This window comes from Crotalus tigris, unplaced genomic scaffold (genome assembly GCF_016545835.1).
Source record: "Crotalus tigris isolate CLP2741 ecotype Arizona unplaced genomic scaffold, ASM1654583v1 scf7180000018440.263527, whole genome shotgun sequence".
In the NCBI taxonomy this organism is placed as follows: Eukaryota; Metazoa; Chordata; class Lepidosauria; order Squamata; family Viperidae; genus Crotalus; species Crotalus tigris.
In genome coordinates this window covers 207,761-227,830 of record NW_024097003.1, presented here as the reverse complement: position 1 = coordinate 227,830, position 20,070 = coordinate 207,761, and the positions used below count along the sequence as shown (strand labels likewise).

Genomic DNA, 20,070 nt, shown 5'->3' with positions numbered 1-20,070 from the left:
TGGGAAGGAAAATATAACTCAATAAACCAAAAGCAGAGGTTAAGATGGAGAAAATCTCCACGGCTACCATCAATTTGCCTTTGGTGCTCAAGTAGGTGGGGATGAAGGAAATTCAAACACTGCAAAACACCAACATGCTGAAAGTGATGAACTTGGCTTCATTGAAACTGTCAGGCAATTTCCTGGCAAAGAAAGCCACTGTGAAGCTGACAATGGCCAGAAGACTCATGTAGCCCAACACAAAGTAAAACATCATCTCTGAGCCTTCGCTGCATTTCACTAAGATCTCACCCACTTGGGAATGCTTCTCTAATTCTGGAAAAGGGGGCTTGTTCACTAACCAAACAGCACAGACGGCAATCTGAATCAAAGAACAAGGCACAATAACCAAGATTGCTAGCCTCTTTCCCATCCATTTCCTCATCTTGTTCCCTGGTTTTGTAGCCACAAAAGCCAGAACCACAGTGATCGTTTTGGCCAGTACACAGGAAACAGCAACAGAGAAGGTGATACCAAACACAGCCTGCCTTAAAAGGCAGGTTTCCTTGCTAGGTCTTCCTATGAAGAAGAGGGAGCAAAGAAAACATAGCAGCAGAGAGGTGAGCAGGATACATGTGAGGCTCCAATTGTTGGCTTTCACAATGGGAGTGTTCAAGTGTAACCTGAAGATTGCCATCACAATAAGTGTGGTCAGAGAAAGAAAAAGTGCCAAACATGTCAGAGCTGTACCCAGGCCATCTTTATAGGACAGGTAAATAATTACTTTAGGAATGCATTCTTGTTGATTTGTGTTAGGATACTGTTCTTCTTGGCAAGACTCACATTCATCTGCATCTGAAGATCACAAGCATAAATTCATTATTTGAACTTTGTATTAATATTTTTCATACTTCCTGCTCTTTATATATTATTTGATATAAAAAAAGTTAGTATTGAACTGTACAAAAGTCTTTTCAAATGATGGTCCCCAATCTTTTCAGCTTTCTGGAACAGTAACAGCACCGGCAGTGGTGGGGAGAGAGAATAGTTTTGCACAAACAATGGGTGAGCACACACAGCTCCATTTGCATGAGCAGCAGGTGCACAAAGCTCACACAAATGGAGATTCACGTGTTCATACATATGCCTGCACACCACTTGCATGGCCCAGTTCTGAATAGGCACACCTTGGGGGTTGGAGTCCCTGATTTAAAAACACAAAGAATAGCCTTTGAATACACTATTGAAGATCATAAACCATAATAAAGTCATTAGATGTATGTGAGAGAGAAAGCACATAATAGAAAATTTCTGGATAGATCTGAATTCTACACTTACCCATTTGTGTTGAGATCCTCCCTGAAGGACACGGAATGCAATCATAACAACAGATTTGTTTCCCCTGCTGAATTAGTTTGCTTTGTCCAGGATGGCAGCTCTCAACACAGGTAGATTTTGGCACCATCTGTTAATATTGTCCAGAAAAAAAGAGTCTATAGAACAAGAAATAATTTTCTCCTCTTGCTGATAATTCTGAATTACATACATTTGGAACAGATAGATTTTAGGAATTATGAATCAGGTTATTAATATCTTAGAAAGATTCCTAATTTCACAACTATCTGACATTGGTAACTCTTTCTGCATTTTTCTTTTTCCCCAATATATTTTCTAAATTCAGCTCTCTCAACAAATTTCCTTGTTGTTCTCCAGATTACCACTCAAATGATACTGATATTAAGCGTAAGAAAATATAACAGTTCCAACCTGATGAAACGTGGGATTCCACATAACGGCACTTGCATTAATGATGAATTCTTTTCCAAGTTGAAAACTGGGATCGATTCTTCCAACTTGGACTCTCTGGAAAGATTCATTGGGAAATGTCACCAAATTGATGAGGTCATAGCCTATCGCTAAATCCCTCTCTTCATAAAGAAATATTTCATCTCCAACGTTATTGTTAAAGTGGACTTGTCTCAAAAATGAATTAAGCTAGAGGGAAGGAGAAATAGGTTACTGCTGTAATGAAAAGTAACGGTCACTTGGAACATCAGTGATATGACATTTAAATTGAGATATGATGCAGTACTGAAAATTAGTGTTTTCGAAGTACATCAAGAATCGAAAAGGTTTTATCCAGCCAGAACATGGATGGTTAACCATAACAGCAATATTTTTCATCTGAATCTGAAACCAGGGACTCATTCCATTCTGTCTAAACTAAGTAAGATGACAGAAAGGATTTTTTTTCCTTTTCCCTGAGAAACTACAAGTCTGCCTATCAAATTCATTCTCCAGAGATTCACTTCTCCCATTTTTGAATGACGTGGATAAATATTTTGTTTCAAAGAAATTAGGTTATAGTCCGTTCATCACTTTTTTATTTCTACCTAAATCATAACTAACTTACACCTTTTCTGGAGCACTCCAGCTACAAGCAATTTAGGCCTTTTTACTCATTTGGGAGAAGTAGTCAGTACTTACTGTTTATTCCTCTTCTGATAGTGGGATTAAATATCTGGTTGTTTTTGCTAATTTGAGAAGGAGCCAACCCAGAATGGATTAAATCAGGGCTTTTCAACCTTTTCACCCATTGTACCACTTTTAGGATATGTCAATATCCGAGTACCACAAGTCACCTAGCAAGGTGTCAAAAACTTGATGACCAAAAAAAAAAAAGGAAAAAAGTGATAAAGTACAGGTAGTCCTTGACTTACAACAGTTCACTTAGTGACTGTTCAAAGTTACAATGGCACTGAAAAAGTGCCCCCCAAGCCACAGCTGATCAAGACACCTGCCTGCCCCCCCGATGGTGCTCTTCCTCCTGTCTGAGGTTTTCATTGTTAGGAGCATTTCTGTTGAGGATTGGCAGTGGGGGTGGGGGGTGTTTGGTTTTTATTTCCCTGCCCCCTCTGCTGGGACACTGTGACCATCATAAATATGAATCAGTTGCCAAGCATCTGAATGTAAATCATAAGACCCTGGAGATGCTGCAACATTCCAGCTGATCAGTGCTTCTTCTGGGCTCAGCAGAAGTGCCAGCATCAGTGCTGCTTTCCAGCTGATTGGTGCTTCTTCAGAGGTCAGTAGAAGCACCAGGATCAGCGCTGAGCTCCAGCTGGAGCCTGGCGCTGATCCTGTTGCTTCCACTGAGCCCTGACAGCCCCAAAGAAGTGTCAATCAGTTGGAAAGTGGCACTGATCCTGGCGCTTCCGCTGAGCCCTGGCAGCTCTGCATCTCCAGCCATCTCTCACTTAGGCTTGTGTGGTGCTGCCACCGATTCAGCTCATTTCCCTCCCCCGCTACCACTTTTATAGGATGGTCGTGTACCACCTGCCAGGTGCCAATTTATGACAGGTGGTAACCATACCACTGGTTGAAAAGCCCTGGATTAAATTATCCATTTTCCCCATGGTGTTAAATTTAGCATCAATTTTAAATCAGTGTCTCATTGGTGCATCTGGACTCTCAATTTCTAATTCACTTTAAATATTTTATAAGGTATCTCCATTCTCTCAACATTCTTCTAAAAACATTCACTCTCTTTTCTTTGCAGTTTCAAACGCTGGTTGTGTTTACTGATTTATCTCTGTTGTTACATCAGGTATGCTTCTGTTTTAGTTCTCTTTTGGTTTTCTAAATTGTTTTGGTTTTAATGAATTGACCAATTTACTTGTGAGTACCTGCCAGGGAGGAACATTTTGGAGATTCCATTGGCCTTGATTTCTGCTTCCCCTCCGTTTGTTCCTCCAGGAATACAAAGCATGGAGAGAATGTGCCACAAGATAAACAGCATTGTAGATGCTATAACTCCAACCAGACATCCCCATTTCAAAGACAAAATCAGGAAGGTTCTCCAGCTTCTCTTCCCCAGTGCAATTCTTCATTTTCTGTCCATAAACTATATGGATGTTGAGTGAGCATCTTTGGTATGGAGTGAGAATGATAGGGTTCCATTGAAGGATTTTTTGCTAAATTGTCTGGCAGGGTTCTGAGCAGTGAAATCCCATTCACATGTTGTGATCCACACCTTCTCCAGAGGCTTGTTAAGGCCAAATTCCATTGAGTATAAAACCATCTGTAATCCTTCCAGAGACTGGCCATTTCCATATACAAGGAACACATTGATTTTACTTTGGGAGATAACAGATTGAATTTGAAGGATTTTTTTCTCAAGTATCTCTCTTAATAAAAATAGTGACATAATTGGGATCATCTGTATCCCAGCTATGCAAACATTATTTTGTAGAAGCTTGGGTCTCAGAGTTTGAAGAAAGTTTTCACCACTTTCATCATCTGAAACAATTAGACTAACCCAATTCCATCCAAAATATTTCAGAAGTTGAACTATCCCCATGTATTGAAAAGCTTCATTGGGAATCATTCGGTAGAAAGAAGAAAAACCAATTTTCTTTCTTAATATGGGGGCAGAGGAGCCATAACTAACCTGGGGAAAAACATTTTAAATCACAGAAAAACATTCAATTTTGTATACACTCTTTTTAAATGGCTGCTAATATTAGATACAAATTTACTGGACATTCTTAAAAATCCACTTTAGTATATTGTTTGGTGAGTGGATGGAATCACTTACATTGCCCATGGGTGGTCCTTTTGAAGATGAGAAATACCAGTTAAGTAGCTTTCATATTTATGTGGTCACTAAGAATCAACATCAACTTGATGGCACATAGTCAGACAATAAATCAATCAATCAATCAGTGTATTTAGTTTGAAATTCGTGAAAAGGATATGAAAGAAATTTGATTTCTCTAGTTTACATTTCAAGCTTGCACTAAGCCAGGTCCTCAATTAGAAATAGATGTAAAATGACAGTTCAAACAATAGAAGAATTTACCTTTACCACTGAGACTTAACAGTTATTCTCCTTTTTCTTCTATATACCTATTTCCAAACATTTACCTGAGGAATCTTGTAAGTACTTAAGATGTTGGCCATGTGAATAGAATTTTCAGAGGTGAGTCCCCCAATGTTGGCCATGACTTCCTCTTCAGTGATACAGTAATAATTGAGTGGATCCCCTTTTCTTAGAAAGAGAAGATCCAAAGTGGTCCAAGTGGTTCTCCATGAATTGTACGCATTGTCATAAATCTTGGATCCTAATGTGTTGCTGGGTAACAGATCGGGATTCTTATTGATTTCTTTGATGGCAAAAATAAAAGCAAGGACATGCTGGTAGTTTTTAGGGATTAGACTGCCAAGAGAATTTTGAATGTTAGATCTTAAGGGCTAATAATTAAGTGACTTGCAGCTTAGATCATCGCTTGCCCATAGAGCTCAACTGAATATCGTTCTCTATATGATGGGAAACTCTTTCTGAAATAAATGCTTCAGATATTCCCCTAAAGCAAAGTGAATAAGTTTCTTTCCTCTGTCATTAATGCACACACTATATATCTGTCTATATATTTTAGGTTTCTTTTTTAAAATTGATACTCTTTTCTTTTGTACTTTATTATATATCTCAATGGTGTAATTCATACAAGTTATAGATGTCATAAAGAAACTATGCTCTTAAATCAGAGAGATGGGGGAGACAGACAGAGAGACAGAGAGGATCTAATCTAATATAAGGATACACAACATTTTGGATGTATACTTTGGATATACAAAATTGCTTCTCCCTTTACGCACCCAAAGTACATTATTAAATATAATATATCCATAGACATACTTTGTCAGAGTTTCTAATGAGAATTCTTGAAAGGAATTAGGGATGTAAGAATTCCTAATTACTCTCATTCAACTTTCCCAAGGTACTATACCCTACAAATGAAACAATATCTTAGAATTAACATTTTTTTAATCTTATTATTTATTCCTTATTGTCTACCAGGGGATCTAAATTGTACAGAGAGAACTATTAGGGCTCTGAGCAAATCCATCTTCACACACATGCTATCTATATGTTTTCAGTCAAAAGTTAATAGCTGAAACCTGCCCCCCACCTCAATTTCTGCTATAAGTGTGCTTGGCATACAAAATGTCAAAACATGGAGAAAATTAAAAGGCAGAATAAGAGATCTATCATTATTTAGAAATAGTCATTTAGGTGGGGAAAGTAAGAATGATCATCAGACCCAAACACAATCTTCCAAGAATGAAAAACCATTGAAGGTTTTTTAAGGAAAGAATGTTATGGGGTCAGAGACAACTTAGATAAAAATGAAGAATTACTTACTAAGCTTGTGTTGGTGAAGAAAGTGGATGTTCCCTAAACTTCTATTTCCTATAATTACCAAGTATCATGGATACAAATTCTCCAATTATAATTTCATCTGAAAGATCTGAAGGATGTGTGGAAACTTTTCGCTGATAAGGATCTTTTAGGTTCAAATGTTTCCTGAAGGAATGGTTGAGTTTTACAAGCAGGAAGATTAGAAAAAGAGCTAGGAGCTCTTGAGGCAAGCCCCACCCCAATCTTACCACCATGATAAACAAGTACCCAGCACCTTGATCAAAAATTCAGGAAATAAAAGTTAATAATTGTGCTGTTGTCAGATTCGGATCAAAGAGTGATATTAAAAAAAAAATCTTTTGGCAGGGCTTTTATGCAGTAAGCACAACTTGTCAGAGCTGAAGTGGCTTTGCAGTCATTGATATTCTATCTCTCACAATTTTCTTCCATTAATCACTGTTATTATGGCAGTTGTAGGCATCAAATCCCTGTTGACAAAGAAAATGATCTCAGCAGAAACTCTGTATTATATACCACCCAAAGTCACTTTGTTTGAGTTAGGTGACATTTATTTATTTGCACCACATATTTATAACTTTTCTCATAAACAACTCAAGGGGCAAACATATACAACCTATCTTCCTCCTCCTATTTTCCCTAAACAGCAACCCTGTGAGGTGAAGGCTGATAGCGAGCAACCTGCCCAAGATCATCCAGCTGGCTTTAATGGACTAGAACTCATGGTATCCTGATTTCTAGCCTGATGCCTTAACCACTAGCCCAGGGGTCTTCAAACGTGGCCCTTTTATGACTTGTGGACTTCAACTCCCAGAATTCCTCAGCCAGGCACACTGACTGAGGAATTCTGGGAGTTGAAGTCCACAAGTCATAAAAGGGCCAAGTTTGAAGACCCCTTTACTAGACCATACTGGCTCTTATAAATTGAGTAAGTAAACAAATCAGCAATAAAATGCTTCTCTTCCCTCATTCTTCCACTGTGGGAATTGACAAGCCTTTCCATTTTTGCCCATATAGGATTCTTACTGCTGTCAACATATGTAATAAATTTCCATTTTTTTTCCAAATTCTTCATCCAATAGTTCTAAAAAAAAATCTTCTGGTTTCAATTTTATACAGTGGTACCTTGGTACTTATCCTTAATTGGTTCCAGTGAATACCAAACAATGAGTACCAAACAAATTTGGAATAATATAGTGAGTCACAAAGCAGCTGACACCAACAAGTTTTACCTCAATAAGTACTGAGATAAGATTTTCACATCAAAATGTGTTGAGTATCAATTTCAATGAATTTCAAAGCAGTTGAGCTGGGTGCGGTTTTGATAGGATGCATCTGGCCCGGGGGCTGGCAGTTTGACATCCCTGCTCTATATAATGACATTAGCTAATTTTTTCTTTTAACGACCTTGATATCCCTTGCATCAGGGTGGAGTTGGGGCAACTGAATGGAGCTCAAGTTTTTACTGGCCAGATGCCCTTCCTGATGTCTATGCAGAGTTCTCAGCAGACAATTACTCATTGTGCCCAGAGAGAGAAATATCTGCCACTACACATAGGATCAAACCCACAGCCTCCTGATTATGAGAAGAGAGCTCTACCTCTAGGTCACTTCACCCCTCAATGACATTAGCAATTTAGTTGTAGAACATCTAAAATTGTACAACATCTTTACATCTCTCCTGTGCTTCTACTTTATCTTTTAGTAAGATGCTGAAATCTTCCATTCTAACATGTTAAAGACAAAATGAGTGTTTAAGTGACAAAGTGGAAATATGTGTCAGTATAGTTGCATTCTCCAAATATGAAAAGAACAGAAGAAGATATAATTATTCTTTATACTTCTTCAAAAAAAATCAAACTAACAACTGACAAATACAGTGGTACCCTAGTACTCATTGTTAATTTGTTCAGGGAAGCATGATGAGGACTCAAAACGATCAGTACCAAACAATGTTTTCTCATAAGAAATAATGGCAGCCAATGCCAAGAAGTTCAAGCTTATGCATCAAACAAACAATGAATAGCAGCACAAAATTTTCATGTTGAAATGTATTGACTACCAAATTTGATGAGTTTGAAAGCAGTTGAGTACCAAGGTACCACTATATACTTTACTTCATTCATTCATTCATGGAAACTAATTCCTAAGAGAAGGGAGTGGTCAAACTAGCACTTTGCTGCTACCCCAAAAATTATACAACTATATCTGCATGGTCACTAAGCTTTTGAGTGATAAAATTATGCTGGTTTATTTTATTGTTATTATTTCTATTGTATTTAATGCATGATTTACTATGTATATACCATTTTTAAAGCCACTGAAATTTCTGGGTTTTTTTTTCAATTAAAGCGATGTAAGAGTTTGGAATAATATAAAGCAATATGCCTACCTAATATACCTCTTTGGTTGGCATTTTAAGAAGTTTTTTTTTTTAGAAAAGCAATGTCTATAAGACCAACCTGATGGACCTATAGAAATATGGTTTAGTCATAGAGAACCTAATTTCAAGCTGAAAGAAGAATTGCCATTCCTCACCCTTCACAGAGGATGGTGAGTTTTGATAGAGGACCAAGCCTCTTTTTTTCCACTGCTTCAGGCAATGATGCATGAGATCCCTCTCTCAAAACTCACCACCTCTTTCAAAGTGCATCAAGATCAAAGCCTTCCAGACAACTGTTCAGCCACCATGATAGAGCAGTAGTCAGCAGCTGTATCTGTCTCTTTCAGCAACGAACAGGAAGAAATTTTGACAGGAAGTTGCCCAGGAGTCCAGGGGGAGGGAACAGCCACACCCAATTTTAATGAGTTAAGTAGCTGGTGCCTACAAAGTGGTCTTCATTCTCCACAGTTCATCCAATTGCCCTTCTAATAAAACTACAGAGTTTCTTTTTCCAATATGACCATTTCAGCAAAGTGATGGGCAGAAGAAATAAGTATTCTTCTGAATTAAAAGATTGTGAGATGAGAAGGGAGAATTTATCTGGCTATTAAATTATCTCTTCCTCCTTTTAACCAGCATTGCTTTCTTTGGATAGGGAAAGCAAGACTCGGTTCCCCAAATCTGTTATGATCCCAAGATCATTTCTTTCTTGCTTGATGAGGAGTAGAAAAGAGATGGGTTTGGACCATAGAATTTCTTCAACTGGAAAAATAGTTGAGTAGCTTTGGGAAAGGGGTTTGCCTACCTCATAATTGTCAGAGTTAATTAATTGATTTCTTTTTGGAGGAAACCACAGAACACTTAAACACTTAATAGTTTACCTTTACTATTAACAACAACTTCATGAGGCTCAGTAGGTTGCATTATGAATCACTCAGATGATAATTATTGTAATCTACAACTTTAGTTATGCATAAAACCAACAGATACTCTCGTTCATTGTTCCAGGCAAAGTGCTATGATGAAGATGTGGCTGCACTGCTGTAATTGGAGCCAAATTCCTTTGGCATTCAAAAGAGCTCACATACTTTGCCATGTGTTTCTACTCTCTCTCCTTGTCCTCCAGGCTTCTTTCAGCAAGACCTTTAACCCCATGTGTGGTGACAAACAACATTTTAAGCTTAATTTCCCTACCCTCTCCAGTGATATAATCATTGGAGAATTTGTGTCTACTATATATCCTGAATTGCCTTTACTCCACTTTGTGGAACACCCAGAAGAATTCTTGCGTGGATGGCAAGTACTCTTTTGAAAGAAACCATGACCTACCTTTCATGTTTTTGATTATATTCAATAGATTCTGGTTAAATTTGTTCACAATGTAGATGAGAATTAAACTGGTTTAGGCATGATTCTTATTTAATATATCTCTTGTGGTTAATGATATTTCAGGTGCTGGAATGTAGCTGTTGAATGTACCCTTGTAGACATGGTTTTTCATATGGCTACTGTTACACGTGAATTAATCTTCTCATCAGAAAAACTCCCTGGGGTGATTTTAATAGCACTGTTCCTCTATTCCTTTATTTAGTATATAAAATGGAAAAAAAACCTGTCAAAAATATTTAGCATGTATATTTTAATACAATTTATATATATATGGTTCTCATACTATATCACACCTTATGACATTTGACCAATTATTCCTTATTTGCAAACCCTTCTATATACTAAGATTTTTATTTTAAATAGATTGTGGTGGCTTGAGATTTCTACTTATTATGCAGAACTTATTATGAGACATATTTAAATATATCAATGTGATAAATTTTTACATCTTGAGTATATGGATTCTCCTAACATTTGGCACAATCCATCAGTTTCTGCCCTCCAGTTGCTTTCCTGCCCTACATATATGAAATAATCCTTTTAATGGCATTAAAACCTTCTCAAAATGTGATGCACAGACGCCCACCTGATCCTCAAGTGACATTCAGACACTCCACCTCAGCTCTTCATTCTATGCTTTCCTCACCTCTAGAATATCTTAACTAGTGAATTTTACAAATCATTTTTTTTTCTTTTTCATAGAACTGCTTCAGAACATAGGTGCACTGTTCACTTCTCTAATACACATTAAAGCAGACAAATACATCATTTTAGGCAAAGAGAAAAGCACTATCAAAGAAGTCTACCTAAATCTAATCCTTGTCACATTCTAAGATTGTAGAACTAACTGAAACTCTTCTTGCAGGCCGTTGCCTAAAAACCTACAGCATATCCTAGCCTTCAGTTTTGCCATTCAGGAGATCAACAGGAATGAGAATTTGTTACCCAACATCACTTTGGTGTCCAAGGTCTATGACAATGGTTTTCAAGCACTGAAAGCCTCTGAGAACCTTTTGACACTTTTCTTTGTTGAAGGCCATTGTCCCCTCAATTATAGGAGGGGAAAGGAGCAAAACATCATGGCTGTCATTGGTGATCTCCCTTCCCAGAACACCATACAGATAGCCAACATATTAAATGCTTACAAAATTCCACAGGTAGGTATCCGGGCTCAAATAAATGCATAAGAATGGAAAGAGTGGTGGTTAAAAGTGGAGAGAACCCCTCAAAACAGCTGCAATATTGGGGAATTGATTTGGGGTAGTTTTTATTTATTTATTTATCTTTCCAGAGAAATGTAATGCATCAATTACTATTACAACCACAGTAATTCTTAATAAGCACAAACATCATATTTAGTTTGTAAGAAATTTTCTAGGTATCATTGTTTCTGTCTTCTTCTTTTTCATCTTCTTTTTTCTTTGGGTGTTGAGAGATACAAAATTCTGGTTCTTGCTCTTCTGGTGGACTCAACCTTTGCTAATTGATGCTGTAATAGTGTGTCTGATGTTGTCTCTCCATCTTCTGGGTATGCCTCAAGTTCTTTGACTTTCTCCTCTTTCTGTAAATGCCACAACAATGTTAAATACATTTATCAGTAAAGCACTAGTTATCTTAGCCTTATAATATAAAATGCCAGATGAATACTCTCAGATACTGTCAGGTCCTTAATGAATAAAGCTCCTCTCTTGTTACTCATTCCTCTCTCCTCTCTATTTCTGGTTAGCACAATCAAAGACTGAGATGATTTTTGTCTAAATGGAATGCTAATGATGGTCTGGTTGCAAAAGCTCTGAGGAAAGACTTGTTGAGCCCCAGGTTTAGTATTTGTCTTTCCCATCAAGATTTTCTATGGAAAAACTGTATACAAAAGAAATGTACTTACTTCCATTTTTTGATGTGTCTGCAGAAGCAACACCTAGTCTAAAAGTACATCATTATTATTCCCTCCCTGCAGCTCAGTTATGGCTCTTTTGACCTTGCATTGAGTGATAAAATGCAGTTTCCTTCTTTCTTCTGGATGACTCCTAATGAAAACCTCCATTATGTTGGGATTATTCAGCTCTTGAAACATTTTGGATGGAATTGGATTGGCCTTCTCATCCCAGAAGACACCACTGGAGAGAGATTTTTCAGAATTCTGAGGCCACAATTAATTCAGAGAGATATTTGCATTTCTTTCATTCAATTTATTCCAAGACTGATAAATTATGAGCCCAGTAGCATCTGGAACAATAATCTAAATAGCATAGGACGTTCCTTATGGAATAGTAAAACCAATGTAATAGTTGTTTATGGAGACATGCAATCTATAGAAGGCTTACGAGTAATTCTTGAATGCTATGAAATTAGTAACAGTCTCCCATTAGAGCGGGTTTGGATCATAAGTGCTTTGTGGGATGTCACTTCCGTCTTTGAGCCCCAGAAATTCACAGCATTATCCTTCAATGGCAGCTTGTCTTTCGCCCTTCACACAAATATGGTACCAGGTTTTCAAGAGTTCCTTGAGAATCTAAATCCATTTCACTCTAAAATGTATTTCCTACCTCAGTTCTGGGGTGCTGCATTTACCTGTTCATTTCCAATGTACAATATATATGCACAAGGCAAAGGAAGCTGCACTGGGAAGGAGGATCTGGGGAGTCTCCCTGGAACTGTCTTTGAAATGGAGATGTCTGGTCAGAGCTACAATATTTACAATGCTGTGTATGCTGTAGCGCAAGGTCTCCATACCATGTATTCACCCAGAACCAGGAAGAAGACAATGGACAAAGGAGAAAAGTGGAATTTTCTGAAAGTCCAACCTTGGCAGGTGAATTATGGTGCCTCCTAATGTAATGGAAATGTAGCTTTAATCGCATATTGATTTCAATTTTTACAACATTCATTAACAGTATATTTTTACTCCAATCCCATCTGCATTTATCTCAAAGTGACTGGTTGAACAAAACATGATTTTGTTTAGATTACAGGAGATTACTTGCTGAGCCTGAGGGTGGGGTCAAATGCATCATCAGGTTCGTGTCTCTTTACCCCCATAAAAGACCTAAGTCCCACTCCCTTGACTTTTTTCTGGTATTAATTCGCCTTGACCATTAGTAGTTCATATTCCTATTTATAGGTATAATGAAATAAACTTGTACGACTTATGAACTCAATTCTGGTTCCTGATTTCTTGCACCTGACAGGTAGGCAAGAAATAATAATTCTTCTACTCTATTCCATTAGAGTACAAGAATTATATATCTAATATATATTTTAAATTGCTCTTTATAATTTTTAGTCGTCTAGACACTTGGTGGTAACCTCTGAAAGTGCTTATTCCTTGTTGCAATTTTGATTTTTTTTTTTACAGTTATTATTTTAGCTATATGGAAGTAATTTTTTCCCCAGAGGCCTTTTGCTCTCTTTCCAATCTTCAATCCAAAAAATTCTCAAATCCAGTAAAAGATTACCTTTTTTGCAGCATTTTGTGGCTGAGTATAGAGAAAAAAATTTACTACAGTAGAGAGAAGAAAGAATTTCTGCAAAATAATAATAATAGAATGAAGTTGGAGGCAGGGTTATGATAGAATGAGAATACTTACCTTTCTCTAAGATATGTTTGGTGTAAGCTGATTTAATCTGCAAAGGCCATAAAGGAACTTCTTAATCATGTTTTCTGGGACAGGATTCCAATAAATATGTTCTGTTATGATATCCATTAGACATAATGGGCAGCCACAAAGAGTCAAGCCATTTTCGAAAGCCCTTGAAAGCAGAACAAAAAGCAATGGTTGGAAATTAATCAAGGAGAAAACCAACTAAACTTAAGGAGAAATTTCCTGACAGTTAGAATAATTGATCAGTGGAACGGCTTTCCTTCAGAAGTTGTGGGTGCTCCGACACTGGAGGTTTTTAACAGATTGGACAGAAATTTGTCTGAACTGATCTAAGGTCTCCTGCTTGACCAAGAGGTTGGACTAGAAGACCTTCAAGGTCCTTTCCAATTCTGTTATTCTAATATTCTGTTTTTCTGTTATATTTCTTAGCAATAATTTTTGTCTCTCATGAAATGCAAAATTTGGAAGAGCAGTCTATCTGACAATATCTGTATTAATTACTTAAACTTAAAAAATATGAACATATTCCTGCAAAGTAGAATTATGCCTTTCAACATAAAAAATATTAACTCAAATGTTTGGAAGTTCATTAAAAATCAAGCTCAGCAACATTTGGTAAATCACATCATGGAACTGTAAATCCTATTGCCTACTATCAGCACTAATTTCTCACTTACCTCTCTTATCTTTTAGCTTCGTTTATTTCTGAAAAAAGTCCATTTCAACAATAGTGCTGGGGAAGAAATAGCTTTCAATGAGAATGGAAACCTGGCAGCAGCATACGATATCATCAACTTGATTACTTTCCCCAATCGATCCTTTCAGAAGGTCCAAGTTGGACATATTGAACCTCAGAGTTCTCAGAAGGAAGACCTCACCATTAATACAACTGCCATTGTATGGAATCCCAAATTTAAGCAGGTGAATTTTAAAAAAACAACTAAAATGGTGATGTTTTCTCAATTTCTGGAATTTTAAACAAGTAAACTCAGAGTGGTTCCAAGGTCATTTGAAATCTTCCTAATGATGTTAGAACAATTTTGTATCCTGGAAAAATGAAACAATTCTACATTCTACATTATAGTTTCAGATTGTGGGGAAAGAGAGCTTTGCTGGCTGGGGTTATGGACCTTCTGGGTCCAGAGGACTTTCCCACTAATGGGTTTATCTGACTGTTTAGTCGATGGTTGAATCAGTTTGAGAACCAAAGCATGAAAACGGTCAGCACATCTATTTACCACTTCAGCCTAACCTACACATCCGATCTCCCTGGAGTTTTCCAGGGCATGTTTCTCTTGCCACTCACATTTTTTCCTTCCCATAGCCAATTCAAAAATCTGGGGACAGCTGCTGGCCATTTTGATATAGTGGTTTTTTCAAGTGATGTGCTTTGAAAAAGTATAGTACATTTCCTGCTTTAGAGAAGTGAATAGCTTTTCAGCAGGCACTGATGCTTATGCATTTTGAAATACAGGCAAGATTGGACTAATGTGCTATCCCATTTTATTGCTCATCACAGAATAGGAGAAATTAATTGGACATCTACTAAAACTGACCATCACCCCAAGTCTTGCGCTCACCACACCTGCATTTACTTTCCTGATTGGCATAATTTGTTCTCATATGGTAGCCTCTGCGGTAGGAATGCCCCCTTGTACATCTCAGAAGCTGCATTATACTGCTAGTGAAATGCTTTGGATATATGTCAGCTTGTGCCATGTGGTTGGTTTTATATCTTCTTTCTTACCTTCTCTCCCCACCGTGTTGCACAGACATCTTGTGACAAATGATTGTGGGCACCCATTCTGCTTCAATTGTTCATGTAGCTACCTGCTCTCCAGCTGTTTGTCATGCTGGTTACTCCAGTGACTTTTCACCTTGCTTATAGTGTTATGATGCAACTCTTTTTGTGTGACAGTGGATGGCTGATGTTGAAATTCAGAATTGTGAAATGTTGGTGGCCTTGTGATAAAATGTGGTTTCTAGGTATCCCAAAGATGCTTTTTCATGCAGCAACTGGACTTTCTTGTTTTTCTTTGAAGACATTTCACTTCTCATCCAAGAGCTGAAGAAGCTTCTTGTATGAGAAGTGAAATGTCTTGAAAGAAAAATAGCAAAGTCCAGTTGCCTTGTGAAAAAGAATCTTTGGGATAACCATGACCTGGATAACTGAGAATCTCCATAGACATTTAGCTCTAGTTTCTAGGTTTCCATCTTCTGTGTTTACAAGTACATCTAAAAATTTAATTGCCTAATTGTTTTTCCTTCATTGTGAACTGTATATTAGGGAGGATGGAGTTCAGTATGGTATGAAAATCTGTAAGTATATTTCTCTTGACGATGACAAATATCTCATCCACATAGCAGCACCAGAATTTAGGTGTGTAGTTCTGAAATGAATGGTGTTCTAGCTCACCCAGGACTGTTTCTGTAATGATTCTGTCATGGTTCCGACAGACAGAGACAAATAAAGCAGAACTTCAAGGCTTGAAACTTCCTCAAAGAACATGTTTATTATTTACAAAGTGTCAGCATGGTCAAGAGTGAAACCAAGTCTGGATACATACATAACAATTCCCCAATAAAAAGTTAGAAATCCCACCCATAACGCTATGCAAGCAACTATTGCCTTTTCTTGGATGAGAAGCAAAACGTCTTCAAAGAAAAACAACAAAGTCCTATTGACTCATAAAAAAGCATTTGGGATAATAATGACCTGGATGACTGAGAATCTCCATAGACATTTAGCTGTGGTTTCTAGGCTTCCACCTTCTGTGTTTACAGATGGTAATTGCCTAGCTGTTTCTTCCTCCATTGTGAACTGTATGTTGGGGAAGATGGAGTTCAGAATGGCACGAAAATCTTTAAGTGCTTTTCTCTTGATGATGACAAAAATCTCATCCACATAGCAGCACCAGAACTTAGATATGTAGTTATGAAATATATGGTGTTCTAGTTCATGCAGGACTGTTTCTCCTGCATGAACTCCTGACATTCATCAGATGAGGAGCCCCAAACTCATTGGTAGCCTCACACTGCAATGGACAAGGATATACATTCAATTTTCAACTTTTAAGATTGTAGGACAAGCAGGCACAAAAACAGCCAGGGAAGTGATTGAAGCCTGGTCCTCTGGTCAGTCATTAGGAGTGATGATTTACATTTAGCCTAGTACTTAAAAGGTGAGGGCTGTGCAGCACACGCTAATGAGTTAAAAGCCAGCCATCAACATCTAAAAAGCCACTTACCACAGGCACTATAAATACCACACACAGAACAGCCCATACTGTGTTAGAGAGAAGTTCCTAGAAGATGGGCTCCAACACAAGTCCAAAAGCTTGGAATACAACCTCGGGTCCCAGAGACCGACCCAGATTGGATCCTGCAATATTATCCTGGGACACACATTTTGGCCTTCATTTGTGACTACATTTATTATACATGGAGTATCAGGACACCATTCTCCAATGGCAATGCAACACAGAGATGATTGAAAAAGGACGGCAAATGCTAGGCAGGAATATATTTGCTATCAGCTCAAGGAAGTGAGGAAGACTAAATATGGATGTCATTACAAACCAAAATTCTTAGAAATTCAACATTTCTCATATAAGTTTATTTCTTATTATTTGTCAAATTAAGACAGCTCATTAAGTTTGTGAGAGATTCTTCTATGACCATCTTCAGGACTTTCCAAATTCTCTTATGTATGATGTAGGAATTGTGAAGGGACTTTTATCCAAATTTTCAATAGCAGTTAGAAGATTGTTCAGATGTTTACCTCTATTCCGACTGAATCTAGCAATCAGTTCTAGAAATTCAAGAATTAAAGAACTTACAAGAAAATAATTGCTTTAGGATTTATTTACAGAGAATGACTGCTGACTGATTGAGTAAAAACCAGATTATAATTCTTCTTAATTATTTTTTCTTCCCATTCCCATTAGACACCACCTTCTGCCACTTGTGTAGACAGTTGTTATCCTGGGTACCGGAAATTAATTAAGGAGGGGAAACAGGTTTGCTGCTATGACTGTGTCCAATGTTCAGAGGGAAGCATTTCCATCATGGTTGGTAAGAAAAAGAGATCTATGGTAATACTGTATCTCTTTAAAAATACATTATTCTCTAATCAAGTTTGGGTTTTTTAATATAATTTTAAACACAAGAATAGATTGATTGGGATCTCTCACCTGCCTTGTTTTCTTTCTTCTTTTTTTAAATAGAAGCTTTTCTTTATTTAGGTGTGTAATCTCATCTTCAAGAAACATGGCATATTAAATAAACTTTTAAAAAGATTTTCCTAAGGCACAATTTTTGAAAGAGGTTTATTTTCTTTATATGAAGCCAATTCTACTTATCAGATTCAAGTGGTAATATGGAAACTTGCTCAGAATACAACCATACTTTTATGTGTGAAGATTCCAAAAACTGTTTCAGCAAGGAATAATTGTTAAAACCTAATATCAATTCAAAGTGTAGAATTTTTAAAGATCTTATTTATGGTTCTTAGATTCCAAGCAATGTGAGAGGTGCCCAGAAGAACAATATCCAAATGAGAAGCATCATCACTGCATTCCGAAAATTATCACCTACTTATCCTACAAAGAATTCCTGGGAGAAATCCTGACTAGCTTTGCTGTTTCTTTTGCTGTAATCACAATTTTAGTGATGGGGACATTTATCTGCTACCAAAACACTCCCATTGTCAAAGCCAACAATTGGGATATCACCTGCACTTTGCTTTTCTCACTCCTGCTGTGTTTTCTCTGCTCTTTCTTCTTCCTCGGATGCCCAGGGATAGTCACATGTCTCCTCCGGCAAGCAGTTTTTGGAGTTGTCTTCTCCATCGCGGTATCTTGTGTGTTAGCCAAAACCATCACTGTGGTTCTAGCCTTCATAGCCACAAAGCCAGGGAACCACATGAGGTGGTGGGTAGGGAAAAGGCTGTCTGTCTCAGTCATTGTTTTTTGCTCACTTATTCAAACAAGCATCTGTGTTGTGTGGTTGATCATTTCTCCTCCTTTCCCAGAGTTGGACATGCATTCCCAATTGGATGAGATCTTAGTGCAATGCAACGAAGGCTCAGAGATCATGTTTTATGTTGTGCTGGGCTACATGTGGTTTTTGGCCCTCATCAGCTTCATGGTGGCCTTCTTTGCTCGGAAGTTGCCTGACAGTTTCAATGAAGCCAAACTCATCACCTTCAGCATGCTGGTCTTTTGCAGTGTTTGGGTCTCCTTTGTGCCCACTTACTTAAGCACTAAGGGGAAATCCATGGTGGCTGTGGAGGTCTTCTCTATCTTGGCCTCAAGTGGTGGCTTATTAGGTTGCATTTTTATGCCCAAGTGCTATATTATCATGCTGAGACCAGAGCTGAATACCAGAGAGCAGCTAGTTAGGAAAAAGACTAGTGTGGTTTCAAGTGCAGCGTAAATGATGCCCTAATTCCTAATTTAGCTGAAGACAACATTACAGATGATTGGTCAAAGAATTTTATTCAGGAATAGATGTCTTCTTCCATTTTTGAAAGCAATAACATTTAGCTCCATAGCAATTTCAGCACTCTCGGCACAGTTTACCATGTAAGCATTACTTGCATATTGCCCCCAACAATCTGGGTCCTAATTTACCAACCTCAGAAGATTAGAAAGCTGAGCAAACCTGGAGCCTCATCAAGGTCAAACTCAAGGCTGTAGGCAGACTTTGTACACAATACTGTCTTCTAACACTATGCCACCAGTGCTCTTAATGTAAGAAACTTCACAAACACACAATAACAAGGAAAAATGTGCACTCTTGTTTCTGGATGAAGACGTCTTTGTCTTTGATCCATAAATTGAAAACTACATTCAGAAATATAGTGGCTAGGATGTCCACAACTAATCTTATTTATTAAATAAGATTTTATCTTATTTATATTAAATTACAATAAAATGCTAATATGATTTATAGTCGTGTATTTATTGGTGTCCTCTTTCCAACACATTTTCTTTTTTTATCACATTTTAAATTTCAGGGGATGGGGATCAGATTCAAGAGCGACAAAGATATAAAGCTATATAGCTTTATTACTGACATTGCTAATAACAAATCACTATTTTGTTGAAATACTCAGGCAGAAAATCTCCTCAAGTACAGAAGTAATTTGGATGGCCTGACTATATAGCTTCATAGCTTGATAGCTATATTTTATTCAGGAATCTATGTCTTCTTCCATTTTTGAATACAACAACTTGTATACAGCTCCATAGCACTTTCAGCTCTCTCTGCACAGTTTACCATGTTAGCATTACTTGCATATTGCCCCCAATAATCTGGGTCCTCATTTGCCACTAATTTGTGACTCCTTGAGTTTCAGTACAAATATAAACATGAAGCTGGAGAACAAACATCTTAAAATCAGTTAATATATTTTTCCTCTATATCAGCAGTGTCAAATTCGAAACATCACATGACGTGTCATGACATATTGTGACTTTTTTTCCATTGCTGGC

At 37.4% G+C, this 20,070-nt stretch overlaps 1 protein-coding gene across 1 annotated transcript; it reads left to right on the top strand.

The window, feature by feature from the left end:
* Nucleotides 1-9,551: 9,551 nt before the first annotated feature.
* Nucleotides 9,552-18,955, top strand: LOC120312185 (vomeronasal type-2 receptor 26-like; the record flags this gene model as incomplete). The annotated part of the gene is made up of 5 exons (XM_039352548.1): nt 9,552-9,625; nt 9,786-9,878; nt 10,035-10,099; nt 11,007-11,128; nt 18,095-18,955. Coding segments are annotated over exons 1-5 (1,215 nt in total), but the record flags the coding sequence as incomplete, so codon positions are not given.
* Nucleotides 18,956-20,070: the final 1,115 nt, after the last annotated feature.